General features: G+C 38.2%; 1 protein-coding gene across 5 annotated transcripts in view; it reads left to right on the top strand.

The window, feature by feature from the left end:
- daam1a (dishevelled associated activator of morphogenesis 1a) overlaps nucleotides 1-14,891 on the top strand; it is a 130,125-nt gene that overhangs the window by 47,992 nt on the left and 67,242 nt on the right. For all 5 annotated transcript variants that reach the window (XM_052022583.1, XM_052022584.1, XM_052022561.1 and 2 more), the window contains one exon: nucleotides 5,891-6,112. In XM_052022583.1, coding sequence (XP_051878543.1) covers nucleotides 5,924-6,112 — 189 coding nt within the window. In that variant the 5' untranslated portion in view covers nucleotides 5,891-5,923. The remainder of the gene's footprint in view (nucleotides 1-5,890; nucleotides 6,113-14,891) is intronic.

The following is a 14,891-nucleotide window of genomic DNA, read 5'->3' as shown; positions in this document are numbered from 1 at the left end:
GTCATTTTAGTGTTTAAAGTTAAACAAAGGCTATAGCAGAGATGATTCCACAATAGCAACAGCCTGCAAAAGCAGTTGCCTGGTTCCAAGTACCAAAATATTTCCTACCCAAAAACCACCTTTCTGCATGTCTGTCCTCCCACCAACCCCCCCCACCACCCCAACTTCTGGAGCCCCATCTGCTCCCTCTTCTGGCCTCCTGAACCCCTACCCACTCCCTCCCACCCCACTCTCTGCCCTAGGCAGTCCTTGGGATTGAGGTTGACTCTGGACCATGGCTTGACCCAGTCAATGCTTCATGAGCATTTGCCCTCAATTCAATTCAAATCCAACGCTTATAATTATGTTAGTTATGAATCATTCTCTCTTCTCCCCCTACCATTAGAAGATACAAAAGCCTGAAAGCATGTACCATCAGGCTCAAGGACAGCTTCTATCCTGCTGTTATTGAACAGTCCCCTAGTACAATAAGGTGGACTCTTGACCTCATGATCTACCTTGTTATGCTACCTTGTTATGGCCTTGCACCTTATTGTCTGCCTGCACTGCACTTTCTCTAAGTGTAACACTTTTTCTACATTCTGTTATTGTTTTCCTTTGTACTACCTCAATGCACTGTTGTAATGAAATGATCTGTATGGACGGCATGCAGAACAAGTTTTTCACTGTACCTTGGCACATGTGACAATAATAAACCAATTTATCAGTTTACTGATTTATGTTGGTTTTGAGTTGGGCAGGCAGGCTCTTGGCTGCATGTGACCACATTGTTAGTAGCGACTGTGAGCAATAACTGTTAACATTGGTGTTTGACTGATATTTGGTAGATTTGAGTGTTGACATTCAATTTGCCTATAATTTGAGTTTTGCAGAAGGAACTTTCAGCAAATGAGGAAGAGAACACAACGTAAACAAGGGAGTGGAGCTGGTAGAAAATGCATACAGCTCATAGAAAAGGCAGCAAAAACAAACAATTTTAGAAATTGAAGCATTGATTTGCTGACTACGGCTGCTGAGGAAACATTCATAGTATTGGCTATGGATCATTGTTAGAGAGTATCTAGTCATTGTATGAGGGTGATAAAACTTAGCTTGTTTAAAATGTGCTAGTTATAGAGATACCATTTCCATCATTGTATTCAATTGCTGGAATTTAAAATTCATGTGTCATATTTGTAAAGCCAAATTCTGCCTTGTATGGGTTTATTATTGTCACTTGTACCGAGGTACAGTGAAAAGCTTGTCTTGCATACCGATCGTACAGGTCAATTCATTACACAGTGCAGTTACATTGAGTTAGTACAGAGTGCATTGAGGAAGTACAGGTAAAAACAATAACAGTACAGAGTAAAGTGTCACAGCTACAGAGGAAGTGCAGTGCAAGTAGACAATAAGGTGCAAGGTCACAACAAGGTAGATCATGAGGTCAGAGTCCATCTCATCATATAAGGGAACCGGTAGAAGCTGTCCTTAAGCCTGGTGGTACGCGCCCTCAGACTCCTATATCTTCTGCCTGATGGAAGAGGAGAGAAGAGAGAATGACCCGGGTGGGTGGGGTCTTTGATTATGCTGGCTGCTTCGCCAAGACAGTGAGAGGTAAAGACAAGAGTCCAAGGAGGGGAGGCTGGCTTCCATGATGTGATGGGCTGTGTCCACAACTCTTTGCAGTTTCTTGTGGTCCTGGGCAGAGCAGTTGCTGTACCAAGCCGTGATGCATCCAGATAGAATGCTTTCTGTGGTCCATCGATAAAAGTTGGTGAGCGTCAAAGGGGACATACCAAATTTCTTTAGCCTCCTGAGGCAGTAGAGGCACTGGTGAGCTTTCTTGGCCATGGCATCTATGTGATTTGACCAGGACTGGCTATTGGTGATGTTCACTCCCAGGAACTTGAAACTCTCAATCCTCTCGACCTCAGCACCGTTGATGTAGACAGGTGCATGTACACCGCCCCCTTTCCTGAAGTCAATGACCAGCTCTTTTGTTGACATTGAGGGAAAGGTTGTCGTCATGACACCATTCCACTAAGCTCTCTATCTCCTTCCTGTACTCCGACTCACCGCTGTTTGAGATATGGCCTACAATGGTGGTATCATCTGCAATCTTGTAGATGGAGTTAGAGCAGAATCTGGCCCCACAGTCATGAGTATATAGGGTGTAGAGTAGAGGGCTGAGGAAGCAGCCTAGTGGGGCACCAGTATTGAAAGTAGCACTAAGAAGGAGCACTGCTGTTCCAACACTAACACCTCAGGCTGATTCGTCCAGCAACCAAGCGGTGAGGGTTACTGCCCCTAAAGGGGTGGTACAAACATCACATCCACTGCAGCAAGTGTGTTTGACAGTGCTGCAGAGGCATGATACAGACATCAGGGAGTTTATCCCAAGGTTGTTGGAGAGAGATGCAGCAGACCTGGAAGCAATTGAAGAAAGAAGCGGTCTGCTTTGTGTCATTTAAGCTCCCATCTTTTGCGTGTTATGAGAGCTTGCAGAAACTACATTGTGGCAGATTGCATTTGGTGGAGTTTTGAGGTTCAGAGGTATGGCTTCATAGCTTTGGACAGAAGCCCCTGCAGAGATTGTGTGTGGCTCTTTAGGTAGCTATTTTGCATAGCAAACATAGCAAATAAGTTGTGTTCCCGATGGGAGTGATGAATGACTTTTGCCAAAAATGGGTCGGCAGAACAATGTATTCCAATATCTCCTGCGCAAGATATAAAGTGCTGCAAAATGGACAAAATGTATAAGTTTTTCCATATTACATATGTTGTAATCATTTGTTAAGATGCTATACATGAATGCAACTGTTAGTTTAGCTGAATATCTACATGGGAGATTTGATAGTTCTGCAGAGACGTCCTTTGTGCTAAATGGATGTGAATTCTGCTGACAACAGAAGTCCATGTGACAAGTCGTAGAGTCATGAGCATGGAAACTGACCATCAAGCACTCATCTAGACTAATCTTACACTAATCCCACACTTCTGTTCAAGTCCCCATGACTACCCACCCCCCGCTAGATTCTCCTGCCACCCATGTATACTAGGGATAATTTACAGCAGCAATTAACCTACCAACCAACATGTGGGAGAAACTGAAGCATCTGGAGCAATACCATATGGCCACAAGGAGAAAGCTCCATATGGACCAGACCAGAGGTTGGGATCGAGCTTGGGTCTCTGGAGCTGTTAGGCAGCAGTGCTTACTGCTGCATCTCTGTGCTTCTCCCATCTTCTAGTGTAGCTTTGATTCTGAAATGCATGTTGCTGGAATTGCTGAATATTTCCAACTTTTTTTTCCCCCAAATGTCTGTGTGACGTGATGTCAACTCCTGTTGAGAAGTGTGGTGGGGGGAGGGAAGTATGAGGCAATGGTGGGGATGTGGGAAAGAGAGGAGGTGAGGGTGGCAAGGGAACCTGTTAACAATTTTTGTTAATGAATTGTTGCCTCACAACTCCAGAGACCCGGATTTGATCCTGACCTCATACCAAGCAAGTGAATAATAAAATTTTATCTTGTCCGTAGACAGTTGTCAACTAAGCAAGAATTTTGATGTCTTGATGTTGGGATTTGGCCAAGTGTTATTGGCAATGTATTAACAGATAGGATTCCATTAGGACAAAATGCATAAGTGGAGCAATATTCTCGATTTAGATTAGAATAATGATGATTTAAACCCTTTGCAATCCAAGGAACGTACTGCGTTATCTGCTTCCAGATAAGACATGACCTGAAACTAAAAGCATCACAAAGTGCAATAATGAGATTGATAGCTGAATTTGCTTTGAATGCTCTTTTTTCTTTAAAAAAACTGGCACACTAAACTCTCAATTTTAGATGGAGCCTTCTACATTGCATGTGGGAAGTATATCTGCTTTGCTGTATTCTATTGCTGTTAGCACTTTGCTTCCCAATAATTATTAAATAACTTGCAGTGGGATTTCATTGCATTTAGTGAAACAGTCACTGAACTCTGATACGAATTATTTCCCTATAAATTATGTAATGATTATTGTAACTTTCAATGTATAAAACATTGGAGCCCCTAAGATGCCAGCAGGACATTTGACGTGGTTTGTTTCAATTTGTGTGTGAAACTGAGAGTATTTTCTCACTTTTTGTTGTGTTGTAGTTTGAGTCATAGACCCACAGTGATGATGACTTCTTAATGAGTTTCAATCATTATTAAAATGTTTTGGTTTTTACATAATCACTAACGTTTCATGGTTTTAGTTCAATTGAGTACATTAGGCTGATCTAATTTCATATTTGATATGTGTTGACTTGCCCATCTTTGAGGATTCTAGTTCCTTGTATTTAACATGGCAAGTTGCTGATTTTGTCCACTGATAGGAAAAACTTGCACAGTTTTATTCTTCTTGCAACTCTCTTCCATCAGTCACTCTTTTTGTAACTTCCCATAAGATGAAATTCTCTTGCCTTGGATATTGCCCTTTTAAGCATAAATGGTCACTTTAAGAGAAAACACAGATTCAAAAAGCAGGCACAGAAGCTGAATCATAGATATTGGATGGTATTCATTTATAGAGCTAGGGTGTCACTTAGAATTTTTAAGCATCATGAGATTTCTGGTAATTTTGAATTTGAAATACTCAGATCTAACAACTGCCCTGACCATAGTCAAGCTCCAGAACATCACTTTACAAGTCATAACTTGACCCAGAGGCCAATCTGTAATATGATAGCAGGCCTCTGACATTGCTTTCCTGAACCTTTTGGAAATTATCCTGGTTTATCTTGCCTGTTGACATTTTTCATACTCCCCACAGAACAAAAGCCTATGTGGAAATGTCATCATTTCAGAATACTTCCATTGCATCATTAATATTTTTAATTTTGAGGCAACATGATTTATTGGAATGGCCTTTTGATCAGGGGCAGTGTTGAGGCGGTAGTTATCACTAATTGAATTAAATGGAAACACTCAGTAGGTCAGTCAGAGGAAAGAGAAACAGAGTTAATGTCAAAGTTTCTTCTGGAAAGGAGAAAAAAATGAGTTAATTAAGTTGCAGGGAAAGTAGCAAGGGGTGGAGTAGACAAAGAGTATAGCCCTGATAGGGCGTGGCCAGGGTTACATGGAGATGAACTGTAAATGAGGACATCTGGTCAATGGGTTAATGGGGGCAATTAGAGAGAGAGAGTACAGTCCTTTGTTCATATAAGCTATGAAAAGAGGCCAGTTAGGAAGTGAGAGTTCTAGGATAAAGTGTGGACAATGACACACACAAGCAAATCAAGTTTTCAATGTTCTCCATTTGAAATGCAACTTCGTATTGTAACAAATTTGCTGAGAATTTAAAAATGAAATCCTAATGTAAAATATCTTTTAGTTGTTCTGACACAATGGAAAGCTGCTGGCGCGTATATTATTGATGAGCCAAATTTTTGACCGTGCAGCTGTTCTGATCTGATTACAGGTCCCTTTGTGATCAATTCATCATCCAACTGGCCTGCCAGGATGTGTTCATATCCTCTCCCTCAAATTGTCATTTTTCTAAGTCAAGTATCATTTTGTCATGCTGTGAGTTGTGTTGACAGACAGGAACTGGAACAGTCCAGTCTATTTCTGTCAGTGATTATATAAATTGAATTAGTTTGCAGCTGTGTATTGTTAGTGCCCTTTTTAAATATATCTCAACTACCTGTAGTGAAGCGTACAATATTTACTTGAAGATACTGGTATTAATTTTAGTTTAAGTGTATAAATTGTATCTTAAGATTTTTCTGAGTAAATTGAATGCACCAAATAGTTAGAATGATTGTTGAACTAACCTAACACTGCTTCAAGCATGTTAGTTGCTCTAAATTATGTGAACTTTGTTGAATTGTGATAGTAGTTTTACTCAGGTTATTGTTTCTTTGCCGTTTTTGCAGGAATCATCAGCTGTTGTGAGTAAATAAAGAATCATGAACATGGCACCTCGGAAGAGAAGTAGTCGGGGTCTTTCCTTCATATTCTGCTGCTTTCGAGGGAGTGACCACCCAGAGATCACATACAGGCTGAGGAATGACAGCAATTTTGCATTGCAGACGATGGAGCCAGCATTGCCCATGCCTCCACCTGAAGAACTGGATATCATGTTCACTGAGCTTGTGGTATGTACGTTGTCTTCACAAACAGTCGAATTTAAACATTAACCTTTTAAGATGTACATCATCAGCAAATATCTGTTTCTTTGAGAGATGTTAGTACTCATGAAATCCTGCTACAAAGAAATTCGTGAAAAGGTAAAGGCTGCATAAATTAAAAATATTTTGTACCGATTTAAAAAGAAAGGTATGCTTGTTGCAGATGGTTTTCTGTCGTTACTAATTCTAGTTTAGGCTTTCTTTAGAGATGTTAACATCACGTCATGAAGAAAGGTGAAGCTTTTGACATCAGTGGTAGTATTTGTATTGAGATGATATTGGGTCAGAGCTGGCTCCTTTGTGGGAGGAGTTACCAAAGGTATGAGGAAGGAGGTGCCCAGTAAAACTGGGTGGGTGATCGAGTCGTGAATAACTTGTGTGCCTATTTTCTAGCACAAAATTTATACACAATTCTGCATTTGTCATTTTATGCACATCTGCATTTAGTCTTTAAATAAATCTGGATACTGTAACATTTTTAAATTGCAATTCAAAAGTGAATGTAGGATTCTCCAAGGATAAGATTTTAAATTATCCTTTTGCAATGAACTGTAGAATTCCCAGGGATTTTCATTGTTTAGTCATAAGATACACAGAACAATTGTTTGTTAACATGACAAACATGGATTACTAATATGATCAGTCATAGAATTTAGCTTTCTTTTATTCAGTCTAAATTCTATTTTTAAAATAATTGCAGGATTGCTTGTAATCTGAAAAGTATGTTTGTCAAATTGGACGATTAAAAGATCTACTGTGTTGGGTTTGAATTGCTGTCTGGAGGGAGCTTGCAGTGGAATGCAGAGCCTCCAGTTTGGGTAGCTATTTTCACCTAAGGTTCAAAATATGGGTGTAAAGTTAGTATTGCTGCTTAAGTAAAGTGACTATATAGATTAAAAATAGACATTGTGGTTGTTTTATAGTAATCCTCACTAGGATCAAGTCCTATTTGCAAACCTCCCCAGCTGCTGATTTTCTGTCTGCACTGAATTTGAGTTGTGGTTTTGTGGTAGTTTCTCTCGAAAGAGAGAGTAAAAGAATACCATGTATGTGAGGCTTTTGTAGACTGAAAATTGTTTAAAAGAAGAACTTATTAATGGATGATGAAGGCTAAATGTAATGGAAAATCAAAAAATTGAATTTTCTCCTTTTTTCTTGAAATTTAGTAGACACGAAGAGCCTACCTACACAATAAAAGGGTATGTGTGGGTGAAAAATAAGACAAGAAATTAAATCTAGTATTTGTACTACATTGAAGAATGAATAGTTCACTGTATTCTGTAGGAATACGAAGAGAATCCAGGTTTACTCTGTATGCATCCAATATTCTAAAGTTGGGGAATGCAAGATATTACGAACATCCCAACAGTTGAAATTATGGAAAGCCAACCTGCACAATCATAACAAAATAATTCTTCCCACCCTGGCAACTGTGCCACCTCCCAGGGTCATGTGTGTACTATAATCAGAACTCCTATTTGATGCAGTTTGGAGAATCACCAACAAAATGGCACCATGTGCTTCAAGTAATAAACATTATTTAATAACAGTTATAGCTTGTGCATTGCATATTTCTAAAGGTACAAGAAATTATTTTGATCAATCTTCCATCATAAACCACTTGAAAGCAATAATTCCACACTAGGAAAGAGCAATGATTGTAAAACTAGTTGATTAAAAAAATCATTTGGGATTTGTATGGAATAAATATAGGTCAGAAGATAGTTTGAAAAAAAATAAAATGTTCATCATCTGAGTACTTCCAAACAAATATTGTGACGAATTGTGTAGAGATCTTTCATCGCAACTGCTAAAATTAACACGTTTCTTAAATTATTGAAATCCAGATGTTTATATAGCAGGTTCCAGATTTTGTTTCGACTTCAAGCATACACTATTATTGGTGAGGCTCTGTACCGTCAGCTCCTGTTACAAACTTTGCCCATTCTTGGTATGGAATTATCTCTTTCAAGTGGTTATTTATGATGGAATACTGATTGAAATAATTTCCTGTAGCTGTACAAATATAAGATGCATGCTTCATAACAGAAATTAGCTAATGTTTGTGATTTGAAATACGTGATGCTATTTTGCAAATGATTATCCAAATTGCATCAAGTAGGAGTTTTGTTGAACATGGCCTTCCATCTTCACTTTGATAAATGCTGCAGCTAAAGAAATTTTAGCTTGTTTGGAGATACCTTTTTCACTCTGCAGTTTTCACATTGCGATAGTCAGAATCAACTTGTTGCACCATGCAAGCTAGACTTTGAAACAATGAGAACCAGTCTGCCGTGCTGTCATTTTTGATGTTGATATTGACTGTGAACTGAAATCTGGCAGAACAATAGGGCAAAAATCAAACTGCTGGAGGAACTCGGCAGGTCAGGCAGCATCTGTGGAGGCAAAGGGAAAGTCGATGTTTCTGGTTGAGACCCTGCACCTTTAACTTGGCAATTGGGACTCCTGAGGAAGTGTGAAATGTCTGTTGTGATCTTCAGACCTAATTATACTGATACATTGCATACGAAAATCCACTGCAATCATAAAAAGTCAAAGCATAAACCTGTTTAATAACCTCCTTTAGTATCGGTCCAGAATGTACTTTCCTTTTGGCTACAGTTCAGGGGAAAACTGCTGGTGAGGTACTCTTAGTGGGCCAACTTATCTCTAATGTCTAAATGCTGCTCATTGCTGGATTCAGCACTGCCTCCTCAGCTTTATACCGCCCATGAGTGGGATATCCAATTGCCCCATTCATGTGAATGGGGCTAAAAAGATGAATTTGTGAGAACTTGACCTGGCCTGTTCTTGACCTGAAACATTAACTCTGTTCTTTTTCCATGATGCTACTGGAACTACAGAAAGTGCTTCCAGTGCTTTTGTGTTTGTTCGATGTTTCCAGCATCTGCATTTTCTTTCAATTGAAAAAAAATTAAAATCTTACTTTCCTTAACTGTAACATTTTATATTTAAATCACTTGGATGTATTTTTGATTAAACGTATTAATTTCTAATGTTTATTTTTAATTATCTGAACTGCTTTTAAATGCCTGATCGCCTTGGACTCTTAAAAGCAGTTCAGTGGTCTTTGACAGCAGCAAACTGCTTGTAGGTCATCAGGGTGATCCAGAGGCAGTCTCAGGGATCCGCCATATGAGGTCTAATCACTGCTTGAGAACGGCTCTGCATTGCGTGAGGGTTGTGGTAGTGAGGTCTGGAGCTTGGTTGGGCATGTGGAATCAAAGTGTAGCTGTGGGAATAGCATGGGTAACAAGTGTGAGGAGTGAGCTGGAATGGAATGAGCATAATCCATTTGGTACATTTAACTGCTCATTTTGAATGTTCTATTGAGGAACCCATCATGTTTCTTTTTGGAACAGTTCTGTCTGTGCTTTACATGGCAGCTGAATTAGAGATGGAAAATTTATGTGAGCTTTTATGTAACTTTTAAATAATTCAGCCAAAGAGTCTTTGGAGGTTTGTTAATGTCATTTTGTGAGCATTGGGTTACTGCCGTGAGTTCAGTTGGAAATTGCTAATGCTAAAATGCACTCGTAGTAATTTAAATAAATTTAGTTTCTAATTGTGGCATTGAGTTACAAAGCTTCACATTTGCAATTCAAGATCAAAAAATTGTCCTGTGATGGATTTATTTGAGGACAGGATGTGATTATGCATTGGATCATGTGACAAAACAGTTATTTGACATTTTATTACATTAGTATACAAATTTAATTTTTTTTCTTAAATGACTTGAGCGTGCATGTGAAATATCAATGAAAAGTGCAGGTAGACTTCAGTTATATAATTAATATATTATTTGTATGAAATAAAATTGATGTACTCCAAAGCTACAGTTGTACAATTGTAGTCTTTTAAATATACCCAAAAGGTTTGGATCATGATCCTCTTCAACATATTCTTTTTTTTAAAGTGTCTTTCCATTCATACTGCTGACTGTTCCATTGTGGATACTTAAGTTAACATTCTGCTTTGGATAGGCATTTTATTACATGGAAGGATCAAGGGTGGTGGAGGCAATTGCAGATGTTCAGTATTTGCATGCGTATAGAAGCCCACCATATCATTGCAGATGATGAGAGATATGAAGGTCTGTATTCTTTAGAGTTCAGAGAATAAGGGATGATCTTATTTAAACACACATCCTAAGGGGGGGAAGGCAGGGTAGATGTCGAGATGTTTTCACTAGTGGGAGTCTTGATTGAGGGGATATATTTCAAGATAAGGGGCTGGTGATTTGAAATGGAGGTATGTAGAAATCTCTTCTCGCAGATGATGGTGAATCTTTGAAATTCTCTGCCGCTGAGAGTTGTGGAGTCCAGCTCAGTAGATGAACTTAAAGTGGAGGTAGGGATTGAGGGCTCTGGGGGTCTAGCAGAGGAGGAGTTGAGGCCTGTGGCAGATCAGCCATGATCATATTGAATGAAGGTTCAAGCTTCAGAAACCAGATGGCCTATCCCTGCTATTTTCTTGTAAAGGGGAAAAGATCATGAATGTTTCAAAAGAGGGAGAAGATGCAATGAGGTGGCTAATTTGGATAAGTTGGAAGACAACTACCTCATGGCAGTCACATGGTACAATTTTGAAAATTTTACTGTTTCATACACGAAGTTAACTTTGGGGTATGCATTTAACAATATGAACAGACTCAGGACCAATTCAGAAGTGAAATAGGAGCAGCAAAATATTTTGTTGGTGAATCAATTGGATGGCTGGTCATGCAGAATTAATTATTTTTCTTTTTGAAGTATGCCAGAGACAAATGCCTAAGAGCAAACAGTAAAAATCTAATCGTTCCAGTTAAATTTGCTGGCGAGGTTGTAAGTGATGCATTTATTTGCTAGGTTTTGTGGTGTATCTAAATACATCCTTTGTGTGTTATGTAATCCAGAACATGTGGAATCCATGTACTAACAAAATAATTGCTTAAATTGCGTGGATTTGTGTATCTTGGTATCTGTTCTTTGGGGTGGGGCCAGGTTTGGAGGGTTGAAGGGAGGAGAATAACTTGTTATTGCTGAATATTGTTGTAGGTATAGAATTGCTCATTGAAAAATTGTCTATTTAGAGTTTTTCTTTATCACAGACATATGAAAAGGACAATATCAAAAGACAATCAGCATTCATTTTATTGACAAAATAGAGCAAACCCCTGAACCATCCTTCACAATAGCTACTGAGAGAGAAAATAACTCTGTGGTCAATCTTAGGAAGAACTACAGAGGATTTCTTCCTAACAATTTAAGACAATCAAGATCACTCCAGGAGACCCTATCCGTGAGAGATTATTGGTGAACATTGCCTCTGATGTATTCCAGTACAATCTTCCTTTCATTGTATCTCATCAATTCCCTCCTTAAAAACAATGAGTGTAACTTTGTCTGGTACATTAATTGAAATCCTGGTTTTGAGTATAGAAATCTTTTTTGAGAAATAACATTTTTTTTAATGTGAAACTAAAGGATCTAGTGATAAAATTGAAGGATCTTTAGTGGTAGAACTAAATAAAAATGTTTTTATATAATAAAATGGTAAATGTGGTTCTTTAGTTGTAATATAGAAGCAATGAATGTAAAAGAAAACAAATGGTGTTTAAACTTTAGCAGGCATTTGCCAGCTGTATTTGTGGTAAATGAACCTCTCCAGGCATTTCACTGTAGAATGGGTAATACAACCATGAAAAAAGTACTTTTAAAACTTTTTGCCACAGAAATTGAAAAGGTTGGGGCAGATCTATTGTTTTTCAAAATGTAAAAATTGAGAGGATGTACACTGAAAGCAAATCTGTAACAATGAAGCATAAAATCAGGAACTTCCTTGCCAGAAGTGGTTGATGCAGGGAAGACAATAACTGTTTGAAATAAAATTTGAATAAAACTGAAAGAAAAAATTCAAAGGTACACCATAAATGGTTATCAAAGGTATTGTCTCCAGTTGAAGATTTAGAATATATACACTGGTTTGTTGCTGCCTTTATAATTTGTGTTACTTGACCTATAAGCCCGTGTCTTGAGTAAAGATGGGCCAGATTGTGCTTTTATTTGAGGACATGGTTCCATTGGGAACCGCTGCCTAACTGCATTGCAGTGCAGAAGTCAGAGATATCCTGGAATCAGGACTCTCACTCACTATTGAGCCCAGTGGCAGACCTGGGTTTGACAGAGCTGAGGGACTTTTCATCTGGGCCCTGAAATTTACATCAGCCATGTCTGATGTATGTAAAGACCTTGCTCATTTGAATAAATTTGCTGACCTTCATTTTAAAGGTTAGCTATGTTTTTGTTTTTCTTTGTATGTTTCTGTTCACAGTTAATCATAGTGGTGCAATGATTTTAACTCATTTTACTTTTAATTTTGACTTTTGTTCCTGCTATTTTAATTCATTTCAACAGTTTGTAAATGTATCTGAATATCAGAGCCATTTAAAATGGTGAAAGATGCCTCTGACAGCAGCATTTTGACTGTTTTGCCCAAAGTTGACTTGCAGTGAGTGAATAATTTTAAATACAGTATTCTTGTTCCCTGTGGGCCTATGTTTTTCTAAAGTAAATTAATCTTTATTTCTCAACCTATTGTTGTAACTAATGAACAGTACATTTATACAGCAGCTTTGAATTTGATAATTGCAGTGTTAGTTCCAGACTGCATTTATGTTGTCTGACTAGAACTGCAGTTTCCTAGCACAGCAGAAAATTCTGTGAATGATTGGTCATGGAATTACACAATGCATCTCTTCCAACAACTGAACTTTAAACTCTGTCATCATGGGTGCAAGTGCCTGTGTGCACGACAGTTTTGAGGGCATTTCAAACCCCAGATATGCAGAGTATCTCTCCTGTCTGTATTTAAACTAGTTTGAGGATTAGCTCCCTTCTGAATTGGGCTGGAGGTCAAATCCTGGTGTATCTGATCTCCTGCTTTCTTGCTGCACAGTGTCTAGGGTCAGAGCATAAATATTCTGAGCCGAGGGTCCAGATGCACTTTAGATCCCTCAGCTTTATGTCAGCCATGGCTGGCATAAGTACTACAATCCATTCGTAGAATGAAGTTCCCAAAGAGAGACCGGAGGGCAAAATTTGAGCTAATTGACCAGTACAGTATGAAAGGACTGCTGCAGCTATCAGAGATGTTGTCTTTTCAATTGAATTGGGAAGCTGAGATCCCCTTTATTCTCTCAGTTGGATGTCAAAGATCACGTGACACTATTTTAAATAAGAATGGGGAGAATAATCTGTGTGTCCTGGCCAATATTTATTCCTCATTCAGCACTATTAAAACAGACTATCTGATCATTATTACCTTGTATATTGGAGCTTCTCATGCACAAGTTGTCAGTTAGATGTTTTAATTACAAAAATGCTTACACTTAAGAAGTCCTCTAATGGTTCAGAAGGGCTTTGGAGTATCCCCAGTTCTTGGAAGTACTTAACAATTTCAGATCCTTTCTTTAACCAGTTGCAATGCCAGGAACTTAAAGTGGGTCAGTAGGTAATACCTGGTATCTAAATAAGTGGTGGTGTTTGGAAGACCAGTTATGATAAAAGCAAGATTATTCCATAAGAGACTTTTTATATAATTAAGGATGATATTGATTCTGGAGTATTTTTGTAAATGACCACACAAATGTTTTCTGTGCACAAAAAATGTAGCAACGTGTCAGTGCCCAGACTCACTCAATTAACCCGTCTGGCTGTCACGAGCTAAAACAAGATCAATATGTGGTGCATAACATCAGAAATGTGATGTTGCTATTTTAGAAGAGCAAATGTTAAAATTTACTTCCATGGTAATCTTTTTGCATAACTAAATTTGGATAATGTTAATCCTGAAATGTTCTAGTGTTATATTTGCATACCACATGCAACATGTAGTTAGCATGAAAACCATCATTGCTTCTGGACCACTTTTGCTAGTAGGTTGGCTGAAGTAAAGATTATTGCTCTTGTGCTTTAGCAGTTTAGCTGCAGAATAAAACTGATGAGAAGTTGGCTATGAAAGGCAACTTGCTGTCTGTTTGGATCAGGAAATTTGGGCATTCATTTCCTTTTGATAATGTTGTACAAACAAATATTCACTCCTGTACAGTGTTTGCAGTTTGCTCAGAAAGTTGCAAAGACTTTCTAGGTCTCCTGATAGCACTAGAATTACTTATTGTCTTTTGTGTGAAAATTTAGGGGTGACGAGAGTCTTGGGAGAGTTGATGGGCATGTGAAAGAGAATAGGTTAGAGGGAAATGGGTGGGGGAGTGGTATCGATGGGAATACCTTGGGTGTCAGCATAGCCTCAATGGACCGAATGGCCTCTTGTGCTGTAAGAAAATATGAGAAGGAAGAGAAAAAAAGAATTTGGTGATTTTTTTTGTTTCATTTATAGCTATGTGGGACAAAGCATGATCCGAGGCAATAATTAATGTACAAAAGTCAGCAAAACAGCTAAAACTACTTGTGCAAAATATTTTCAGGATTTCATTCATTCCAGAAAAATCTACGTAGACTGGGACTGCAGAATAGTTTGGACTGGCTTCATTTTGCTTTATTCTATAAACAGTTTACAATATGCTGCTAGGTATATTTACTGAAATGTTAAAGTTTTTCATATCATTGAACTTGCATTCAAGTTGTTAGATCTACATTTCATAAGGTAGTTCTGGCTGTATAATATAATTCTGAAATATTTAAATGTGTGTAAATGATCTGTTTGAGAAATCTGTTTAAAAAATGGA

The sequence above is a fragment of the Pristis pectinata genome, chromosome 1 (genome assembly GCF_009764475.1).
Source record: "Pristis pectinata isolate sPriPec2 chromosome 1, sPriPec2.1.pri, whole genome shotgun sequence".
Classification (NCBI taxonomy): domain Eukaryota; kingdom Metazoa; phylum Chordata; class Chondrichthyes; order Rhinopristiformes; family Pristidae; genus Pristis; species Pristis pectinata.
This window is presented reverse-complemented; position numbering and strand designations above follow the sequence as displayed.